Source organism: Chanos chanos, chromosome 13 (genome assembly GCF_902362185.1).
Source record: "Chanos chanos chromosome 13, fChaCha1.1, whole genome shotgun sequence".
NCBI classification, from domain to species: domain Eukaryota; kingdom Metazoa; phylum Chordata; class Actinopteri; order Gonorynchiformes; family Chanidae; genus Chanos; species Chanos chanos.
The window spans coordinates 21,662,384-21,687,043 of record NC_044507.1 but is presented as its reverse complement, the minus strand read 5'-3'; the positions used below and the strand labels follow the sequence as shown (position 1 = coordinate 21,687,043).

The window sequence follows — 24,660 nt, the reverse complement described above, 5'->3', positions numbered from 1 at the left end:
TCCATACTTTCTCAAAGATTAACAGAAAATCAGCAGAAGAAAACAGATAAGACACCAGGCTAAATCCAATTAATAAGCCCAGTATACAATCCACACAGCGTAATAACTCAGACAATATACAAACCCAGTATACAATCCACAGAGTGTAATAACTCAGACAATATACAGGCCCAGTACACAATTCACACAGCGTAATAACTCAGACAATATACAAGCCCAGTATACAATCCACACAGTGTAATAACTCATACAATATACAAGCCCAGTATACAATCCACACAGTGTAATAACTCAGATAATATACAGGCCCAGTATACAATCCACACAGTGTAATAACTCATACAATATACAGGCCCAGTATACAATCCACACAGTGTAATAACTCAGACAATATACAGGCCCAGTTTACAATCCACACAGTGTAATAACTCAGACAATATACAGGCCCAGTATACAATCCACACAGTGTAATAACTCAGATAATATACAGGCCCAGTATACAATCCACACAGTGTAATAACTCAGACAATATACAGGCCCAGTATACAATCCACACAGTGTAATAACTCAGACAATATACAGGCCCAGTATACAATCCACACAGTGTAATAACTCAGACAATATACAGGCCCAGTATACAATCCACACAATGTAATAACTCAGATAATATACAGGTCCAGTATACAATCCACACAGTGTAATAACTCAGACAATATACAGGCCCAGTATACAATCCACACAGTGTAATAACTCAGACAATATACAGGCCCAGTTTACAATCCACACAGTGTAATAACTCAGACATTATACAAGCCCAGTACACAATCCACACAGCGTAATAACTCAAGTCTGCTACTGCCCCTTTGCTGTCTCCTATCTCTGTAAAGAAAAAAAAAAAATTGCAGACCACCTTGTTGGTCACCTATGACTAAGCTCCGAGGGTGAAATGGAGGGAAAAAAAGGAAAAACAGAATGAGAATTTGTTTCTGCAAATAGAATCTCCACCTCACTTATCACCACTCTATTTTTTTCACCCTAATCCAAAACTGGCCCTGAGGAATCTGTCCATTTTTACCCTGCACCTTGTCACCCCCCCCACTCTCTCCCATTTCCCCCTCCCTCACCCATTAAATTCCCCCATTAAAGTCCCTCTGTGCAAAGCTGTGTGGGAACCGCGTGGAAATGAAAACGCTGAACGCGAATCTGACTCTTAAGGCTTGAAAAAAAGGGGGCTTTCACCACAAAGACCCATTTCTTATTCATTTCCTCTGCTCATTTAAATTGCTCCAAACCCCCCTCTCTGCCGGCTTACAGATAAAACAACTGTATTTCAATGATGTTCTACAAAGAGCTGACAAGTTTCTTCCATTAAAGACGCTACGGGGAGAGGCCTTCGCTTAAACCGTGCAGATTGTCCAAACCAAGTCGCTGCTCTGTCCAAATCTCAGCTACTTACTTACTGCACTTCATTTAACAGTTTTAGTGTCGGCGTAATAAGGCCATAATGCAGGGAGAAAGCCTTTTACATGCCCATACACCTGCACAAATGTGTGTGTGTACATGTGTGTGTGCATGTGTGTGTGCATGTGTGTGTGCTTGAATGTCTCTCACAGTTTGCGTCTATGATCTCTCTGCGTATCTGTACGTATGATACGTATCTGCGTATCTTTGTGTGTGTATGTATATGTGTATGTGTGTTCGTGCGTACGTGCATTCATGCATGCATGCATACATGGGTGTCTATGTGTGTGTGTCTATGCGTGTGTGTCTGTGCGTGTGTGTCTTTGCGTGTGTGTCTATGCGTGTGTGTATGCGTGTGTGTCTGTGCGTGTGTGTCTGTGCGTGTGTGTCTGTGCGTGTGTGTCTATGCGTGTGTGTCTGTGCGTGTGTATGCGTGTGTGTCTGTGTGTGTGTGTCTATGCGTGTGTGTCTGTGCGTGTGTGTCTATGCGTGTGTCTGTGCGTGTGTGTATGCGTGTGTGTCTGTGCGTGTGTGTCTATGCGTGTGTGTGCGTGTGTGTGTGCGTGTGTGTGTCTATGCGTGTGTACTTGAACGTGTCTCACACTCTGCATCTATGATCTCTCTGCATATGTGTGTGCTCCTGATGTCCATCAGTGTATGTATATATATATATATATATATATATATATATATATATATATATATATATATATGCGCATTAATCTATATGCATATATCTTTGTGTGTGTTCGTGTGTGTAGGGGTGTGTGTGTGTGTGAGATGTTCTGAGAATTGGAAAACTTTAACGTTTACTTTATAAGGATATGAGGATATGAAAGAGTAGGGGTGGGGGCTGGGGAAGAGGCCCACTCACCAGGCGGGAGTGGCTGGTTTCCAAGGAGACGTGTGTGTATATGTGTATGTGTATGTGTGTGTGTGTGTGTGTGTGTGTGCATGTGTGTGTGTATGTGTGTGTGTGTGATGAGAGTATATGAGACAGGCTCTGCTTGGGTGCACACTCCGAGGGAAGAGTCCCTCTTCATCACTCCCTGCTTTGCCTCCTCTCCTCTTGTCTCGCTCCTCCACACCAATACACCCCCCCACACCAATATAGCCCCCCCACACCAATACATCCCCCCACACCAATACAGCCCCCCCCCCACACTAATACACCCCCACCCACACCAATACAGCCCCCCCACACCAATACAGCCCCCCTCCACACCAATACAGCCCCCCCACACCAATACAGCCCCCCCCACAAATACACCCCCCCACACCAATACAGCCCCCCTCCACACCAATACAGCCCCCCCCACAAATACACCCCCCCACACCAATACACCCCCCCACACCAATACAGCCCCCCTCCACACCAATACAGCCCCCCCCACAAATACACCCCCCCACACCAATACAGCCTCCCCCACACCAATACAGCCCCCCCACACCAATACAGCCCTCCCACACCAATACAGCCCCCCCACACCAATACAGTCCCCCCACACCAATACAGCCCTCCCACACCAGTGCAGCTCCCTGGCAATCATTCATTCTGGGCATGGCCAACAGCTCCCCAGAGAACCACCTGCATTTCAGGACACACTACATTTATCTTATAGCGCCTGAACGGTGCATGATCCCATTGGAACCAGGGACACCCTCATACATCTCTCCATCATTACACACACATTCACTAAAGTGTGCCCTTAGGATCAAACGCACGAGCACGTCCAGGAGACAGTCCATCGCTGTCTTTAATTCTCAGTGAACGCTGATTGAAATCCTGCCCTGTCTGTACGAGACTAGTAGACAAGGTGCCCACTCGTACAGAGCAACGTCCCAAGCCAAGGTGACTCGTACAACATTTTTTTTTTTTTTTTTTTCTGGTTGTGGCAAAGCCTGGAGTAGCCCGAGACATGATATTTGCTCAAAAATAAAAGCTGTCATATGGGCCCCTCAGGTTGGGTGAAATCAGTCAGTCAGTCATTCTGGGTGGGATTTGGATAGCACTATATCTACTGGCTTACCATTCAGATGGCACGTCTCCCTCTCTCTCTCTGTCTGTCTCTCTCTCTCTCTCTCTCCTCGCTCGTGTTTTGAGACTCATGCAGAGATGGAATCATTTACATATTTGCACACAGCACTGGATTTGATGAGCTCCCATTGCTGCCTTTAACAGACTGAGCCATGGGGCATGACAGTAGCAGGTGCTTTGGGCCGAGGTTGTGGGAGGAGTAACCGGGGGAGCAAAGTGACCCCATGCTTTCCACTTCACTAATGTGATTTTCTTTCATGCCACAGTCATCAACATCCAAAATCATCTTTTCAGGATTCACCAGTGTCAGACACGCTCCTTAACAAGGTTACACACACACACACAAACACACACACACACATACTTAGGTAAAGAACACAACACCATTTACTACATACAAAAGTATCAGTGAACTCTGCAAAGCAAGCATTCATAAAAAAGAGTCGTGATCCATTTGGAGATAACGTGAAGAACCAACAGAGCGGATAAGGGACAAAGAGTGTGTAAAGGTGTCTGTTAAATGGTACCATTTGACATGAGTTTGACACCAGGATCACTCAGAGATCAATACACAGGAGCAGGTGGTATAGGGGACTGCATATAAGACAGTGAGGACAGGAGCACACTCATTCTCTTATATAATAAGTATTGAAAAAGCCATTAGTGGAGTCATTTAGTTCACTTTAACCATGTGCGCTTATCTGACATCCATTTTCATGCAGTAGAAGGATCCGCACAAGAGACATCAGTCCAGGTCAAACCACCTTCTTCTTTGGCATTAGTTAAATGAACATGTGGGGAGACATAGGCAGTGGAGAGAGGCCTGGGGACAGGTTGGTAGAGACACATCGTTCTGTATGGAAACCTGCTGGTCATCTCATCTTTTCAGATACAGTCTGACTTTCATGCTAACACTGAGCTCTGCAAGTGTGTTCAATCCAGTGATTTTTTTTTAAAAAAATGTTTTATATTCTTCATTCTGTTTCTATAAGCCATTACATGAAGAACAATCTAATGGTTTGGATTGTCATATAGCTGACAGGACCAGACTGATTCTTACACAGGCCAGTGGCCTGACCAGTCTGCACTCTGACCAGTTGAAACTCTGACCACCTCCACAGCCCCACACTTGAGTTGAAGAATAGTGATAGACATTGCTTCAGAAGCATACAGCCACATCTGTGGACTAACAGTCAGTCTTTTTCTTTTTGACTTGAAGCCACGAGATGGTCCCTATATTTCAGCCTAGGGGACATCAAAATGAAAATTTCCCAAAAAAGAAACCACACACACACACACACACACACACACAGTCTGTAACCACATATCCTCTCTGCAGAGGGGGTCACTCTGTGTTCATTTGGGGTGAGGTTTGCAGGTGGACGAGATGTCACAATCTAGGCTGGATGTCTCAAATATTTATTATTACAAATATGTCTTAAATATTTGTCATCACAAGATATAAACTTACGTTCAGGAAAATGTTTAACCATGAAGCAATATGAACCTATGAAGTACAGCTGCCAGTACTATTCAAAGTATATGAGGTATTTATAAACACCTCAAAAATTAAAATAACTTCAAAATATGTCGTGGATCCAGAGTTTTGCGAGACAACCGGCGTTTCAAACAGGAATTTTGTGAGACAACCTGTGTCTCTTTAATATAAGAAATGAATGGGGACCATCCTAGCTGTTTCTCAGTTTTGAAAAGACGTGGTTTTCTCGATGTCGACACATCGATGGGTTTATCAAACCGGTCTTACCTTCCAGACAGCAGGTTCTCCAAAGCCCCGAGTGGGTCATCACCTCCTCGTTCTTCCTGCTGGTCTCATTATCGCTGGCAGTTTTGACCCGGCACACTCCTCGGGAGTATAACCAGTAGTCCGTTCCCACCGCGATAGTCATCAGGCTGAACGCAGCGAAAGCTCCCACTGTAGTAATTAACATCTGGACTCCTCTATCACACATCATCATTTTGCTTCATTTCAGGTTGGGACGCCAATTAAAAAAAACGACTGAAAGATGTTTCGGAGATCACTGGCCTGCCTGGTGCATTGACTCCTGTCTCCAATCGACTTCGAAAACAAATATCATTATTTTTTCATCTTTTGGGGGTGTATCAAGGCTGTTGCAGCCGCCGTCTGCGTCTCAACTTCTTGTATCAGCCCAAAGGAAGCTCAGAGTCCGTGTGTCATTTAATGTCCAATGCCGTAAAATCTCCCCATTTGAGAGGTTGAGAATATAGATCCAGAGAGTGGAGGTATATTGTTGTTTATTAAGGAAACAAATTCCTCGGTGTAAAAATTGGTAATAGCATCACGTTGACTTCTGTTATGGGTACCCTTAAGATTAAGAAAATGGTGCCACAAAATATAACACACACACGCACACACAAAAAACACGTCTATTTCAAGAAAACGCTGCAAAACTGCGATGCTTCTGATTGAAAAATACAGTTTTGTTGAGAATATCTATTAAAGGTTTATTAACAGCTTAAAATAAGCATCGCAGAAAACGAACATAATATTTTTGCTCCCGTTAATCCAAGGGAGAATTTCTTTCTCTTCAATTGCATCCGTTGCTTGATACCTCTATAACAGAAAACGGTGATAAATATCCGATTTGGTGACCGGCTTGTTTTCACTCGCTGACATTTCCAATCAAATCCTCTTCCAAACCTGTAGACTTGGGCGTTTAAAAAAAAAATTGATCACTGGAAGCAGCGGTTGGACGAGGGTGCTTCTGAAAAGTGATCATTTAAATAAATATAATCCCGCACTTGTAAATGCTGCGCCGATACGGCAGCGTTACTGTCAGTGATGATACTGGTTCTCGCAAATGTCTTAGAAATGACAGCTCCCACGTTCCTCCAGAATCCTCTCCTTTAAAACAACGCCCACAGTGGCACCGGAGGGAGAGTTGAGCGTTGCAAATGTAGCGCGCTGGCTGCTGTCCGTGGTTCTGAATGGACGAGGCTGCTCGTAATCTTCGAATTTCTCCCTGGCGCCGGCTGCACAGCGCCCCTGGCTCAACCAATGTGCTACTTAGGCCTTCATATGCAAAGATATTGGCAAGTGATGCATGAAGAATCGGACCCTCGAGAAAAGGAACGTACTTAAAGAGCCACGAACATTTTAATGATTTCACCCATAGAGACTCCCACATAGAAAATTCTGTGGAGTTACAGAGCTCCGTTTCCTCGCAAGGCCGTATGTTCATGCCAGTTCAAATAGACAATACAATGTTTAATAACAGTTTGGTGCGTTTGTGACTTTTCACATATGCAACCTAACGTATATAAACCTATATGAATTCATCAAGCACGAATCTCGCGACAAGAACCCAACTGGAAAGTCAAAGATTTGGAGATTAATCAGAGAAACGACATGCAATCTATTTAACACACTAGTACAACAGATCTTTCGCAACTCCACCTCACTGAAATAATTCGAGTGACAATAACCAAAGCAATGCAGTTCTAAAGACATGGACACGAGCACACATCTTCTATCTTATCCCTTCACTGCAGCTGGTGTTCCGTTGGTTCTCCATGATATTAACATGGATTTGATTAACTAATACGGCTTTTCTATGTACTCTTTTTTTCCCTGTGCATTCACAGAAAATGTTCACAGCGCTACAAATGTTTATATATATATATATGTATGTATGTATGTATGTATGTATGTATGTATATATGAGAGCTTCAGAGCTTAGGAAGGGATGCGCTTTCTTCCTCGGACGACAGGAAATCATGAAATATTTGTTATACTAAACTATAAAATTGTACTTTTCAAATATTCTCTTTTGTCGGCATTGTATTTGAATGAGGTTACCGGCTCTAGGACACCGAATCTGAGAGAGAGAGCTCCAGGGAAAGAGACATGCATGTATTCAGATAGCACCGCCTCTTTTCATTTACCGTGACCTACGACAGACCGGCCCTGGATGTTCTGGCATATTTTTAAACAGTGATATAAATGAGGAGATCAAAAATGTATGTGTCGTAGCTACTGTGACATTTCATCTTGTTACTGCTCCTTCATCCACACTCAACCCCTGCTAACTCTTGGAGTTCAGGGCATTACGGTACTGCTCAAGACCTCTAGAGCCGTTCCATTCACTTTGCTGTTATATGCCACGATTTCTCCGTCTCTAAACGCACGCTCGCGTATGCACGGAGGACCTTGCATGACTGAATATTTCATGTTGTGGTCTTTTTGTTCTCTTGAATAATGTGCATTTGTCCCGTGTAGTAGCAGATACTACATGCTAACGTGAAAGGAGTGTTACATTTCTCTTCTAACCTCATTACATCTTGTGAGAGAGCACCACTCCTTCCCAAAAGCGAGGAGAAAAACGTGCGACTCCCGCATAAGCGTTGAGGATTATGTTACTCCATGAATAATGCTGTATAATTCAAATGCTCTCTTGCAAGCCACTAGAATAACACTCTGGTGTGAATTTAATGTCGTTGAAAGAAAACAGGCAAGTTGAAATCCACAAAATGTAAAAACAAGGAAAATGTAACTAACTCTCAAATACTGAGTCCCTCAGTATGTTCGTTAGCAACGCATATTAGCCTGTCTGGAGCAGAGTGAAATGTGGCCGTTCTTTTAGCTTCACCCTTTTAAGAACACCTTGCGCACTGTCCCATTTTGAACGACTGTCTTCACTGGTGCAGAAGACCGTCAGCAGATAGCATCTATGATGTTTCTGAGTGTCCAAACCATCTATTTCAGAGATCTGTTGATACGGGCAACAGTATTTACTGTCTTTTTATGCCTCTCCTTAACCTCTCGCTCTCTCTTGGTCGCTCCCTACACGCACTGTGCACTTGACTGATCTTCTTCGAACCGTGTGAATGTTAGTGAAGGAGACATAGATTGAGATTAAGTAGAGGTATATCTCCTAAAGGTGAGCTCAGTTACAGACGTAGAGTATCTCTGGAGAACTGGATCCTTAAACGCGACTCTCTTATCGTCTGCTTTGTGATGCAGCAGTGCAAGGAAAAACCGTCGTCTTCCCGCTCGGTCTGTAACCAGTGGCGTTACAACCAGACTAAAAGTGTTAATCACCAGACCAGGTGAAAAAGATGCGTTCTTCAATCAGAGGAGACTGTGCTGTAAAAAGCATGACCTTCAATTAGCCGCATCCTGAGAAGTGGTTGGATTGTGAGCCCGTGTGCTAAAGTGCTCTTTCTGCACCTGCCTTTGTGCCCAGGTAGCCAGGGAGCCAATCAGGATCCTGCTCTTTCATGAGAAATGGCACCAGACTCCTGAGCGATCACTCACCTTCACTTTTGTATCAGCATGCCAATAGCTTTCATTAAAATTCTCCTGTCAACTCTTTCTTATGGGATTGCAAACTAAATGCATTTTAATTTGCTGTGTCTTGCCCAAATGCCTTTGAATGTCAAGGTCTTCAATTTCAGCATGCATACTAAACTGTGTACAGCTGTACTAAACAGTTCAGCACATGGTGGCAGGGCTGAATGCAAGGCAGTCAGAGTGGATTAAATGCAACCATCAGGGTGCCAAGGACACCAACGACAGCTGGCACCCACACCTGCCTCCGAAAACGTTTTAATAATTTGTCATATTTAGGGGTTGCGTTGGAATACATTCTGAAGTGTTTCAAAAAGGCAAACAGTGGTTAGATTGAACGTAATGCAATAGAGTGGCTTTAGAGAGTTCAGTCAATGCAGTATTGTTTTTCAAGAGTTTACACCGACCGGACAAAGTAGGGTAACCTCTTTATTAGAAGCTAGCCAACGCTCCTAACTGGAATTTCACAATGTCTGAAGTCATTAGAGAAAAATAAAACCCTGTTCCCCCAAACAGTCAGGCTGACAGGATCAGACTGAAAGCGGAAGAATTAAAGATAAATAAATGCATGAACGGCGAGATACAGAGAGTAGGAAAGCCAGCAGCCCTTCTCATCATAAAGTCTGTGTTGGAGAGGCAGCCCTTGCTGACTGTCTTATCTTATTGAGGCACTCATTAGCATAGAAATGACTTCAGGCGGAGGCAGAGAAACAGGGCACTGCTAGGCCTGAACAGGTAACCCTCCAGCTCTCTCTGCATTCACATTCACAGAGAGAGAGAGAAAGAGGGATAGAGAGAGGGAGAGAGAGAGAGAGAGAGAGAGAGGGAGAGAGAGAGAAGACAAGCTAGGATAGATGAAGAAGATAGACAAAAGAGCAAAAGGGGGGGAAAAAAGGACAGAGGGGAGAGTGTGTGTGTGTGTGTCTGTGTGTGTCTGTGTGTGTCTGTGTGTGGGTGGGTGGTGGGGTGTCTTGGTTTGCCATTCACAAAAAAATTCTTTGGGTTTTCTTCTGGATTCAGCTTTTTCATCCTCATTTCTTCCACTTTGTTGTTCTTTGTTTTTGCTTGAGCATTTGCCATTGAGCATTAGGTGATACTGGCCCACAGTGAGTGCAGGGAGTGAATGTGACGTCTCTCCTGTGGAGGGTGAATGGGACAATGTCGTTCTAACCAGGTGTAACAAACTCCTCTCCATTCAACACAGCAGACACAATGGAACTGCAGTCGATTTGTTCACACAGTTACCAGTAACAGTAAACCACACCAGAGTGCCCAGTTGACTGCACGTCTGAACTAGAGAAGATGATTCCCACGCTGTGAGCAGGAGATGAAGAGAGCCAGGCGTAGCTCCATTTAAAGCCTAACAGTCAGAGAATCTCCAGGGTTCCCTATCGCCTACAGACCAGACCTTACCTGGAACCACAGCAAGCAGACAGGAGCTTTATATAGCAGCACAGAGACAGCACTTTACAGACCAGTTGACTGTTCCAGGAAAGTGTGATCCGCTCTCCTCCACTTTAAATTTCCCCACCGAGAGCGGCACAACCCATTCCAATTAGGCCCCAGAATGGTCCCGGTAATGAGCGTAAACAAACCTGTTTAAGAACGCTCTTAGCTTTAATATTCGCTATAACGCGGTGATTAATAAGGAAGGACAAAAATGGTCTTGTATTTATCTCGGTAATTATTTTTGGATCCCTGCGGGAAGGTGCCTGTGTCAGAGTCCTACATTAATTCAACTCAACTTCCTGTAAAGTTGTTTTTAGCTGCTGTTCCGGAGGGGTAGTAAATAAAGCCACAGGAGAGAAAACATCAAACCCTGTGAATGTATTCACGGCCAGAGTGTGCATGCAGTTCACAGCGTCATGTTTAATCCACGTATCCACATCATTCTGATCAGGTTATTCTTATAAAGCTTTATCAGGTTATTCATAACATGCTGCTCTCTTGATATTAGATTATCAGACTGAGACCACAGTGTATCACCAGTCTTTCAGAACAATGCACACTTGTGGTTATGTCTGTCTGTGAAGTGTGTGTAAGTGTGTGAAGGGCATTAACAGTGCTTATTACCATACAGAAACGCTCGAGATCTCTTGACTGTTACCCAGGTTTTAATGTAGAGTGTTCTCAGATTAGCAAATGAATGCCAGCAGACATTGGCCATATAAATAAATTAAAAAAAAAAAACAGATTTAGCCACGTAAAAGAGTCGGCAGAAATTGACCTGCTACCTTCAGTAACATGTGTATCGTGTATCGTGTATCGTGTGAGTGGTGTTTTCGGGCCTTGTTTATTTACAGGCATGTCAGCTCACTCTGATTCTTCCAGTTTATCCAGTTCCTCCACCACAGCTGCCTCTGACCAGTCCTCTCTGGGTTGGAACCAGCCGTGACGCTCTACCCCCTCTGTGATAGAATATCTGTACTCCAGTTTGTCATCATTTGTGATGGGTGTTGACCCCGGGCTAGAGACATATGCTGGACCGTTGGTCAGATCTGTCTTCGTCAGCAGCATTGGGTGATGTGTCTGAGAAGCGGCCGGGGCAGTGGAGCATCACAGCCTTGAGCTCAGACATGAGAAGATTATGGACCCCCCTCCCTCACTAAATCTACAGTCTACACCAGACGCACGGCGGAACAAACCAATCCAGCTGGTTGTTAAATATCAAACAGGCACATATCACATATGCAATATCACACTCGAGGTCGTGCTGTTATACTGTATATCAGCACAGCTGTGATTCAGTCGTAGGCACAAGGCAGCAGGCCGATTGCCAGAGATAATCACAAGATAGCCGAAGATAATCACGAGCACGACCTTGAGTGTGATATTGCTTTTATACAGCAGTTCAACAAACAAGGCTGTTTATCAAGTAACGGTAATTTGAGACAACTAATTATGTTTTTTTGGTCATTTATTCGGCGCTGCCGACAAAAATAGTTGCTTCAGGATTACTTTTACACGTGCTGTCAAGCAACACATGAACAGCCTCTTGACTGCAGGTTAGTTAGCTAGCTAGCTAGCTGCTTTTTTTTATCATACACGAAAAGGTTAGCTAGCTACTCTCTTTCATACCAGACAGCAGGCTCGCCAGTTACTTTTTATGATACACGTAAAGGCTAGCTATATGGTAGGGAAGTAAGCCATTTTTAATCATAGCCCACTAGAGGCTAGCCAGCTACTTTTAAGCATACATGGATGGGCTAGATATACAGGAGGCTTGCTAGCTAGCTACGGAACGTCGGAACATCTGTAAAGCGAAGTGATACATAATAGTAAAACGCTCCAGTGCTGTTAGACTCTATATCAGCATTCTTTGTGGAATGCTCTTGTCCAATTCAAATAACTCAACCGGAACTAACTGTTGTATAAGATAGATTAACGAATGGTTAGTGATGTTTTCTCAATGACTGGGGTGTATAGGTGCTGTGCTGGAGGGGAAAAGCAGAGGAGCACATCTGAGTGATATCTCTGGATGTCACGGAGCTCAGGACAGCCTTGGAGTCATGGAAGAACGTATGGCTTAAATATATATATTTATCAGTGACGTGATTTATATGGCGGGAGTGGGGTGTTGGGGGGGGGGGGGGGGGGGATTTGGAAGGGAGGGGGTTGTGTCTCCCACAACACAGATAACTGTAGAGTGAGAGAGAGTCCACCCCCTGCCCTGCCCACCTCCAACTCAATATCGGTACCTGCTACCACCCAGAGATAGAGATGGATGGATGGATGGCTGGATGGATGGATGGATGAGAGGCACAGACCTCACAGGATCTCAGCCTTTCAGCAGCAGACACAGCTCACATCCCGTAGAGCTATTCATATGTTTCACACTGAGTAGACAGACAGGGGCTCCCTCTTCATTTCCACACTGTTTTTGAGTAACCGACTGATCAGGTGTCAGGAACACCTTATATAATGTGGGGAATACGGATTTTTCTGTTGTCTGCCTTTGTGACACTATCAGAGGGAAACATGAGGAGAAGGTACTAGAAGTTTTAACAACGACTCTAAAATTCCCTCGAGAGCGGGCGAGCTACAGTCACCAAAGTCTGCTGTCTTTCCTGGAAGAAAAAAAAAACTTATCACTGCTGTGACAAACACAGAAAGAGGAAGAGAGAGAGAGAGAGAGAGAGAGAGAAAGAGAGAGAGAGAGAGAGAGAGATTGTTCACAAAAGCCACTGGGAGGGAGAGTAACATGACAGAGAGACAGACAGAGAGAGAGAGAGAGAGCGCAAAGGGAAAGAGAGAAGGAAAGAAGTACAGAAAAAGAGGTAGTGGGAGAGGAGAAAAGAGAGAGAGTGAAAAAAAAGACAGTGCAGGGAGACCGACAGGTCAGTCTGGAAGAAGAGCGCGTGATAATCTCAGAGGAAGGAGAGTTAAAACTGAGATTAAAGACCAGTTAAATAAGTGAGAATCCTAAACATACTGCTTTCTGAACAGTATTACCTGAACACACGGGCCTGAACACACTGCTCTGTGGGTGCAGCACTGTCTGTGGTGCAACAGCAAGTGTCTGCCTGTGAACCACATAAAAACGAACTGTGCCAATTAAACACGCTGGCAAGTTTATGGCACCACGGAGAAAAAACAAGGCGAAAAGCGGCGTTTGCAGCATTTCAGTGGAGTGTTTTTTTTTTTATTCTCTTCATTTAAATATAGAACTCTTCAGTTTATAAAGTGAATGTTCCTTGTAAAATCAAACAACTCTGTCTTTTTCTTTTGCTAAGCTTACCTCTAAACTGCCAATTAATTTCAACCTGTCCAGCTACGCATGGCAGCGGAGCACTGAACATGAGCGTGTGCAATTGTATTTAATTACTGTTCACGCGCAGAACTGCTTTTTGGGACAGAAAAGACAATGCATTGAACTTGTACCAAAACAAAGCAGCAGTAATTAGTTGTTCTGCATATTTTTTTTTTTTTGTTTCCAGATAATTGTCATTCAGACGTATAATCATTTGTCAGAATAGCACATTGATATGCGTGTTTCATATAGAACACTTCAAACTCCACACAGTGGATGGAGTGATGACAAACAGCAGAATTCTCTCTTCATACTGTGAAAGAAAAGGCCGCCCCTGTCAGGCAGGCCCACCTGTGGGGGATGGAGGGGGGGGTTACATTTCCACCCTGGCAGTGCCGTTATGAATGAGACGTTTCCTGAGTTTAGGGCGTGTGCGGGTTATGTCAGGTTATGGCATTGCGTTTGGACAGTGGATTATTTGGATTAAAATAGCACTCCATGCATACTTTGAGTAGGTGCTAAACTGAAAAAAAAGGGAAAAAAAAAAAAAAAAAGCATTTTATGAGTGAACAGCTTTTCCAGGGCGCAGAGCCATTCCGGCTGCTGTATGTTTGTCTCTCCACGCACACTGGCCCCGGGGGCACTGCCATGTTCCCCTCCTCACCCCCAGGTGTTCCCCTGCGCCTGGCCACGCTCCCTAGAGCCACGGTAATAAGTCTCTGAGCTTCATTGGCTCCGTCCAGCCCCGCGTGCTTGTTTTCATTAAAACAGGAGATTGCTTTTTAAATTGTTTTGCCTCTATAGGATAGGACAGGCTGACCACTTATCACAATTAAAGCACAGGAGCCAAGCCGCCTCTCTCTCTCTCTCTCTCTCTGTGTGCATGAACAAAAATCCAATAAACCCCTTCTTCATGGCTTTCTTCTAAATGTTCTGTAGGATCCAGTGAGTGAAATAAATATCAGAGATGTTGTCTTGGTTCTAGCTCAGAGAATGGGTGTGCTGTGCAGAGGAGGGTGCGTGCATGTGTGTGTGTGTGTGTGTGTGAGATTCTCCCTGCTCTGGCTCCGCGTGGGTCTCTGCTGTGCGCAGGAGAGCAAATGGTTTCGTGGATAATTAGGGATCTTCTTTTCAAAGCGAGAACAAACAGCACAAGGAGAGAACAGTAAATGAGGGGAGAACAAAACAAATTCAAATCAATAGCTGCAGCTCTTCCCATTTGTTTGCTGGCTGCACTGGGAAATGGAAGGGGAGGGAGAGGGGGGGTAATGGGAGAGGGAGGGGGGGGGTAAGGGCCACTGCTGGGATATAACACAAGCTTAAACACACATCAGGCATTACAAACCTCTTTAATCACATCCTGCAGAAAAAGAAAGATGTGGGTAGAGGGGAGTGTGTATGTGTGTGTGTTTGTGTGTGTGTGTGTGTGTGTGTGTGTGTGCGTTTTCACGTGCACATATATGTATGTGTGTGCGCGTGTGTGTTTGTGTTTGTGTTTGTGTGTGTGTGTAAATCACAGAGCTTTAATAAGACAGCCCACACAACAAACTCTGCACCACAGAATGATATGCTAATCCAGGCCAGACAGGCTGGTGACTGTGCAATACAATGCAGGACCAGGAGTGACCGGCTGACCGCCACTGTGGGTAATCACATTAGCGGCAGAAATGGATGTATGAAGGTGATAATGCTGCTGGTAACCTGGCAGAGACGCAGCGTCCTGATCTCATTAGCATCTGCTCTGGATAAATCAAAGTGATTCCATTAACACATGGCCGACGTGTACCGAAGCCCATCTGGGCTTGATGGCCAGAACAAGACCCACAGGATGTTTCTGTTCGCGTCTGGACGACACACCTCAGGGACGTGTTTGTGTGCTCGCACATTCTTTCATTCTTAAAAGAAGGTTTAGGCTGATTGTTCCGACCCTGATGGTTAGGAAATTTCTCTGTATTGTAAAAGAAAACGTAATGTAAATGTAAATGGAACATTGCACCTCCACCATTCACTTGCAATGCCCAGTGGGGCTGACAGTCAATCCCTTTCATTATCTGACACAATGAGAAGTGTGTCGGAGAAGCTTAGATGATGCAGAGCCTCACTGAATACCCCATACACACACACCAACACACACACATACACATGTACATACAGTACACACACACACACACACAGTACATGCACACACACACAGACACACACACACACACAGACACACACACACACACATGCACACGTGCACATATGAAAGCAGCATAATGGAGATCTAAGTAAATACAGGGGCATTCTGACAAGATCATGCATGAATGCACAGATGAACGCATGTACAACTGCACTAAACCCAACCCCTCCCAACACACACAAACAGACATGCACACACACACACGCGCATGCATGCAACCCACTCACACACACACACACACATACACGCATCCACCCACCCACGCATGCACATACACACGCACACACACACACACACGCATCCACCCACACACGCATGTACCCACCCACCCACGCATGCATATACACATGCGCGCACACACACACACACACACACACACACGCCATGTGCAAGAGTATGGGGTGACAGTTGGACTGAGTAATTGCGGTGTGGGGTCGTTCTGGGAGGAGCTAGCATAGTGTGTGTGTGTGTGTGTGTGTGTGTATGTGTCTGTGTGTGTGTGTGTGTGTGTGTGTGTGTGTGTGTGTGTCTATGTGTGTGTGAGAGGAGAGCTTTTCCTCACGCTGCAGAGATCCTAAGTGAGGGGTCGTGTCATCTGAGGGCATGGTGCAGGAGGGGCATGTCCAGCCCAGTACTGCTGTGCTGGACAGACCTGTGCTTTACTGGTCTTTACTAGACTGAGCAGAATTGGTCTTTACTGGGCTGGGCAGAGCACTGCACCCTTGTGTGTGGGAGAACCATTAGCTGTCTCCACTTGCCTGAGGTCGTCCAACAGTGACACTCCATGTCTGTAATAGCCCTCTCCCCAGGCCATGAGACGCCTTGTTTCCATGGCCGATAAGGGCCCAGAAAGAATAAGGCATGTGCGTGTGTGCGCGTGCATACAAATATTGACCTATGGTAAGATATGTAAGCTTGGGATCTATAGTGTGATGTGCATATATAGATAAATGCCAAGTGAAGTCTGATTTTAGCTCAGAACAAATCCATAGGCTGAAATTACTAACCAGTTAACTCATAGTGCATCAGCCCTTCAGGCTTAGGACTTTTCAATTATTATTATTACTATTAAAATGCTATACTGAAATTGTCTATTTTTTCCCTCTCTGCGTCTACAGCTGGGATGGAAGTGAAATGTTTGTGTTTACTGGACTGAGCATGCTCACAGCTGTGGAGGGAGAGGCCGTGGAAGAGAAGGCAGTCACTGAAGCTATCTCCACTCTGCCTGGCCACGCACACAAACCCCGCTCCCTTTCAACTCTGTGATTAGTCAAACTGTTCCCGGCTTTTCTCTCTGACAATAACAAACTGCATCAGGTCTGTGGGACTCACGGACTGGATGTGAAAACCAGTTTAGGATATGCTACGAAGATACATCAGTCAGACACTAAGCCCCTCTGAACACGGTTTTAAATGTATAACAATATAAATTTATAATATAAATGTGCTTTTATATCCCCTCAGTGAACTGAAGATGAAAAGCATTTTATAAACCTTGTAAGGAATTAAGGGAGATTTCATCATTTCATAAACTGTAGACATCCCTGAGGTCTCAGGAACATTAAAAACCATTAAAAACTATGACTGCATGTAAATATAACTACTAACATTGTTTGGAAAACGCACAAAAAAACCCCTATTCTGTCCGTAATAGCTTTTGTTTTCACCAAAGATCAAATAGAATCACACACGTACACACACAAACACACTGTAGTCAGAAAACACAGTTTAATATTCACCATATATGTTTTATACAGTTTATACATAAAGCATATCACACTTTCTTCTATTGGTACATCAATATATAATTTAAATCCATTTTATTTTGTTTCATTTTAATGGCACAGAGTATTACCAACAAATGCTCTCCTGATACAGATTTGTTGATGGTTGTCTGAGGCCTACAGATTTCCTCTCCTGGTGGTCGTGTGTACCAGTCTCAGCCGTCACACTTTGGCTACTCAGTCCTAATGCAGGCTATCAGAAGCCTGGAGTACACACTTAATTCTCTACGCCACCTCATTCAGTGTGTCAACAGCTCTATGTAGCTCTCTCATGATTGGCTGATTGATTGATTAATTGACTGATTGACAGATTAATGGATTGATGACTAGGTGATCCATACGAGGCTTAAGTGAGAAATGGGCGGGCCTAAATAGGAAATGGGCGGGCCTAAAACTATAAAAGAGTGACACTTGCTGGCAGCGAATATAAAACAGGCTAATCACACTGAGCCCTGTTAAATGACCTCAGCTACTGTCAACTCACATTCACCACATCTCTAACTACATCACTAAAGGAAAAGCAAATCTATAGAGAACCAGAGGAAAAGCTTTGGCTTTAACAGGGGAGAGAGAGAGAGAGAGAGAGAGAGAGAGAGAGAGAGAATGCCAATGCTTTATATGCATCTTATTTCAAATTTAATATTCATAACAGTTTTTTTTATTTACCTTTTTTTCAACTGAAGAGTCTGTACTCTCCTCTATGAGACATTTTAAACAAATATACATATTATTTTGAATTATTTACAAAATAAAGAAAACTACAGTTACATTTACAGACAAAATAAAATATATAGACAGTATGTATAGGATGTGTAGAAATATATTGAATATGTATAGAGCTGCGTAATGTTCAACTGAGGAACCATGAAAAGTATTACTTTCAAAAGAGACCGAACAGTTATCTATAGAATATTCCAGAATGACCCTTATAATAAGTTTTTACACACACGCACACACACACACACACACGGACACACGCAGATGTGCAGGTGTATACACACACACAGACACACACACACACACACAGAGAAAAGCTTATGGACTCAGTAGTGCACATGAAGAGTGTGCTGCAGTGGCATTGCTGTGGTGACACATGGCTGCTGTAGACCAGTGTCCTGAAACACCTGTCAGACCCCACTGTGACCCCACACTGGTCTGCTATCTGCCTGAGTGACACACCCACAATCACTGCCTTACAAGGACAAACAATCCATCATCATCACACAAATGAACCCCTTTTGAACCACAGCCAGTAAAGCACATCAAAATTTTCCTGATTTTTTTCCCCCTTCCACTCAAGTGCATAGATTCATATTGATAAATTATTTGAATTCTTTACTGCACAACACACACATTACAATTGATCAATTTGACTTTTCATAAACTCGGTTTAAAAGGAAATGCATGGCATCTTCAGTCCTGTAACGCTAACTGCAGACTTCCTGAATATCACAAAAAGCATTAGGAATTACAGCACAGAAGTTTGGTTCTAGGCTAGGACTGAAATTCTCCAGATTATTTTTGAATCAAATGTTAGTGCCTTTTGACTGCAGTTCTGATTTTTCATTCTTTCTTTCTTTTCCTTTTTTTTTTCCCTGAATGCACTCAGTGGGACTGAGCTGTGCTTGAAGGCTCGCTTCGTCACGTGACGTAGATAATAATATTTTGGTATAATGGGTTTGAGCCTGTGAATTAAACATTAGTTCAGCACACAGCTCTCTCAAATAGAGACCAAACAAGGAAGAGGAAAAAAAAAATAATGAACTGAAAATAAATAATTGAGGACAGCGGTGTTGTTGTTTTTCAAATTGCTCACTTGGGGTAAGTCAGGCTTGTTTTTCATTTGTTTCAGAGGCAGAATTCGCTGTTGGATTAACACCAGTGCAACAGCCAATCTTGGGAGTCAAGGTAGTTGAAGACAATGATCTTGGCTTTAAAATGAGAAAAAACAGATGGGGAAAAAGAATTACCCAGCCAAGGGTAGGTTGTTTTTTTGTTGTTTTTTTTTGGAGTCAGAAACTTCTCAGTGGTTTGGCAGGATTTGGACGTCTTGCCGAAATGTGGGCAGGTTCTCCGTCGCCACACTGCGGACATTTCCCCTTCAGCCCTTTGTATTATAGTAATTAGAGGGAGCAAACTTCGCCCTGAGCTTACACACACACACACACACACACTTACACGCTGTGAGACAGACAGACATACAGAAAGGCCGATGGACACACAGGAGCCCTGTAGCGCATCCGGATCGGGCTAGGCTGGGTGGACGTACTCCGGGTTAGTGTAGGAGAAGCCCAGGAACTCATCTTGATCCAGGTTCATGATGAAGAGCTTGTCTGTGGGCGTCAGCTCAACGGCCATCTTGGTGAATTCGCGGTCAAAGTTGCAGGTGTCACGACTGGTTTTCTGACAGGGAGAGAGAAGAGCAGGAAGAGAGGAGAGGCTTTAATACTGTAAACTCTTCTCTCAGAATCCAACCGCTCAGCTGCCTCAGACTGGACCAGGGCTTTCCACAGACTGGACCAAGGCTTTCCGCAGATGGATCTGGAGACGTCGGCTGACGTTATGAGCCCTTAGCTCCACCATTACACAAATTTAAATTCATCTTGTGAAAAATGGAATGAACTGCGTGTGTTTTTAGAGATGAGATGAGGCTTATGTGAGTCTTCTGTGAAATTCTGACTGGCTTTCACCGTTTAACTGTAGAAGAGACGACTTCCTACGGCGCTGATAGCTGTGTGACAGACTTCCAGTCTTACGATAAAAGTGAACTGTAACTCACATTTGAATCAGCAAAGCCCTGATTTGCACTGGGCTGATATTTGACATGTTTCAGTGGCTGTGATTAAAAGACTGTGATCAGAGCCTGTGATGCAGTGACTGTTTCATGAGACAATCTGTACAGCGTGGGCACAGCTACTCTCTCTCTCTCTGTCTTTCTCTTTCTCTCTCTCTCTCTCTCTCTAAATGAAAGTGGCAGACGGTTTGCTGGCCCCACAGGCCTGTTCTTACTGGGAGAATTCCTCTCTCCGCTGCTGTGCTTCTGCCCTGTGTGCCAGTGTGCCAGTGTGCCCCAGGCTGGAAGTCAGCCCGACTCAGAGGACACACTCACACACACTGAGTGGGAGGACAGAGAAGAAAAAAGAGAGAGAGAGAGAGAGAGAGAGAGAGAGTGAACGTAGAGCAAAGCAAGAAAAGGGACAGAACCCAGCACACTGAAGGGAGAGAAAGGTAGAGACAAGGGACAAAATAAGAAAGGGTGACAAAGAGAGAGACAGGGGAAAGAGCCAAAGGAGAAAAGAGAGAGAGAGAGAGAGAGAGGAGGAGAGAGAGAGGGAGTGAGAGAGAGAGAGAGAGGAGGGGAGAGAGAGGGAGTGAGAGAGAGAGAGGGAGTGGGAGAGAGGGAGTGAGAGAGAGAGAGAGAGAGAGAGAGAGAGGGGGAGAGAGGGAGAGAGAGAGGGGGAGAGAGGGAGTGAGAGAGGGGGAGAGAGAGAGAGTGAGGGGGGGGGGGGTGAGAGGGAGAGGAAGGCTTCTCTGGAGCGAGATATTGTTAATGCACTGCTTGGCAATGTAAATCCATGAAGAGAAAGGCAACAGTGGAGTGGGGGGAGGGGTTGCACTGAATGTACAGAGCATCAGCTAAGCAAGACTCTGCAGTGATGTGAATAATGCCAGCCTTTCTTTAAACACACACACTTACATGTACACACACACACACACACACACACACACAGGCCTGGTTAGGCTAATGTTAATGGACGTGTGTACACTGGTCAGTGCTCATGTGAAAGCATGTTTAGTAGCTTGAATAGATGAAATGAAAGCAGAGGGTTTGAACATTAGGGCCTCTTTATCATGTGACATCATAAGTGTGTGTGTGTGTGTCTGAGTTCCCCCCCCCCCCATGAAATCAACATGACCTCGAAAAGCACTTTCTGATACAGAACACTGAACCTCTCATCGACTGCGCTGAAAAAAAAAAATTCATTTTAAATATGGACAAAAGATGAAACGGCTCTCTTTACAAAGTAATTCAAATCAGTTCTAATTTTAACTTAAATCCTTTGGTTTTAGGGTCACTGGCATCTCTAGAGGTGATGAGGTCCAATCAATAGACAGCATTCAGTGATGTCTCACACTATGTGTTCTGTTCAAACAGCTTCCAATGGCAACAGAAAACATGCTGATTTCAAAACATCAAAACAGAAAGAGAGATATATATATATAGAGAGAGAGAGAGAGACAGAGAGAGAGAGAGAGAGATCAGGGAAGACTGGAGAAATCTCTTGGCATTCCAGACACAGAAACAAAAATGGAGAACATTTTCTGTTACCCAGACAGGGAGGAGATAGAAAGAAGAAGAAGAAATGTTAGTCAAAGATAAATATCCTACCTTCCTTCGGGTTGATTCGCCTTTTGGAGCTGGCTGAACAACAAAACGTCACGGCACAGAAACAAAGCCACCAGTTCATAGGAACAGTTAGTGGAGATGCTGGTGTCCGTCATGACACAAACATCTCCCACAGTAGCACAAAGCAGTGAGCACAGAAACACCATACCACATAGCACAGGGCTTATGCCTGTTAACACACTCGTTGTCTGTGTAATAACAGCCTTATAAGCACTGTTATGAACTGTTATTACACTGTACATAGCAAACTACACCATTACCTCTTACCTTGGATTGAAGTTCAAGGGAAAATTCATCAGCTACACAAATGGATATAAGAGGTATTGAAAAGATGCTCATGAACACTGGGAAGTCCGTCGTAAGCCATAAACTGATTCATTTATGAAAACCGTTTTTAAGAAAAAAAAATGATGACAGATGTCTTCATTTCCCCGTTCTAACAGATTTTAGAGAAACAATGATAAGTTCCATTTGAAAAATGAAAGAAAAGGCTGCTGTTTAGCCTTTGCACATTAAAGCGACAAGCAGACCTGTCCATGCTTATGATGCTAAATCAGTTGCCTTTTTTTTTTTTTAACAAACTTGGAGATTTTAGTCAGTGCGACTTAGTAGACTACAGACCTATGGTTAACCATGTATGCGAAAACAGAAGACAAGGCAGGAGAATGAGTAAAAATGACTGAATAAATCTTAAGGGTCTTTGGGTATCTGACACTGACTAGCACACTGAGGGATGAGTAGAGCTCTACAATGTTAGTGTGGAAAAAAAAAAGAAAGAAAGAAAGGAGGCTGAAAAAGAAACGGCTGAAACGTGATGCAAATGTGTCGCCTGTGGCCCAACGGCAGAGCTAAGGCCGAGATAAGACTGAGGACTTCTTCCTTCCCACAGACAGAGACCTGAAGAGAGAGAGAGAGAGAGAGAGACAGAGACAGAGAGAGAGAGAGAGAGACAGAGAGCGAGAGAGAGAGAGACACAGAGAGAGAGAGAGAGAGCGAGAGAGAGAGAGAGAGAGGAATCACTTGAAGGGAGTAAAGAAAAATGAGAGCGAGAGAGAGAGAGAGAGAGAGAGAGATGTTCATTCATTCCAAGGTGCTCATCGTTCGCGGCGTTAATTCCAATCTTGATTGGTTAATTTCTTCTCTCTACTAAGGCGCGGGGCTTTTCAGGAAAGAAGGGATTAGCGCAGGGGGCTGATGTCAGCGGAGGAGCAGAAGTATCAAACGCTGACCTGTTTTCCGCTGATAAGCCGCGCGCACACTTTGTGCTAACCGGCTCATTTTAATTTGTGGCTGAGACATTCAGAATTAATTAGCATTCCTGTGCATTAAACAGGCACCCCTGTATAGTACATCTATCGCAGATTTTCGCAAGTTTTAAAAAGATTATATTGATAGCTCTGAACAAACGTTCAGTTGCCGGCAACAAAAATAACTGGTCCACTCTATTTGAAAAAAAAGTGTACGAGTGTATGCGTTTTTTGCAAACCAGTTTCAGGAGGGCTAGATCTTGGGCTGGGGCAGTAGCGGCACAGTAAGCTTTAAAGCGAAGCCCCCCCCCCCACACACACACACACACAAGGGCTGCGTCTCTTATTTTCCTCCGGTTATGTTCAGTACGGGCCGATGCAACGGAAAGCGCTCTCCAGTGGGGAGTATGAAATATTTACGCACGGACCAACGCCGCGCCTGTTTAGCATCCTTCAAGATCAAACTTTAAAGCCCTGACCCAAACTTGAAACACAGCAGATTACAGACTTCAAATAATTATACTAATTGGAAAGGTTATCGTAGCCTCCAGTGCCTAGCATGCAGGGAAACAAGACAACACAGTTTCCTGGACAAAGGCAATCTTTTCATAGTGTAAAAACAAAACAAAACAAAACAAAGAAAGAAAGAAAGAAAGAAAAAAAACAAGCGAGAAAACAAACAAAAACAAAGTTGATGTTTAAAGTTTATTTAATGCATTATCATTTTTCTCTGGAAAATACTTTGGCACATGAAAAGCATTTGAGATAATTAACGTCATTTATACAAAGCACACAGCAGAGTACTCCATCAAACCACTAAGCAGTCAAATATACGGAAGCATGACATCACAGTCATTACTTAATATTCCATGCACAAAGCTTCTTTCTCTAGGTGTAGCCCAGACGGCAGAACCAGGGTAGAAAACCAATGTGTCAGCCAATGACATTCACCATTTTTTCTTTCCCTTTTTGTTTTTTAATTTTTTTTTTTTTACATATTTATTTTTGTAATCAATACCAAACACACCAAATATTCACTGACGATTGACACATTTTTCTAAAGAATTTTTAAAATACATTTACAAAGCTATCAAAGGCCTTTTATGAACTACTATAACTACAACTACCACTACTACACACACATGCACACACATGCACACACGCGCGCACACACACACACACACACACACACACACACAAAGCTTTAAAGCTTTTGGCAGGAATGAGAAATGATCATTACTTATGACATAGATATCAACAGAAAATCACAAATTTGCTTTTAAACTTAAAAAAAATACACAGCCTTCAGTTTACTCGTCCCTGAAACATGCAATGAGAAGGTTGAGATATGATGAAATGAATGTCGATATGGTCACCAGTCAAGGCTGAGAGACACTCAGACACCTGTCTGAGGCAGGCTGAGCGTCTTCCCTCGGACGTGCGTCGGCCTTTCCGGTTCTT

At 43.9% G+C, this 24,660-nt stretch overlaps 1 protein-coding gene across 1 annotated transcript in view; it reads right to left on the bottom strand.

Moving 5' to 3' along the window:
- Positions 1–5,475, bottom strand: part of cacng3b (calcium channel, voltage-dependent, gamma subunit 3b) — a 26,990-nt gene extending 21,515 nt beyond the window's left edge. Inside the window, exon 1 of the mRNA XM_030790368.1 lies at positions 5,265–5,475. Coding sequence (XP_030646228.1) covers positions 5,265–5,475 — 211 coding nt within the window. The remainder of the gene's footprint in view (positions 1–5,264) is intronic.
- Between the last annotated feature and the right edge of the window lie 19,185 nt (positions 5,476–24,660).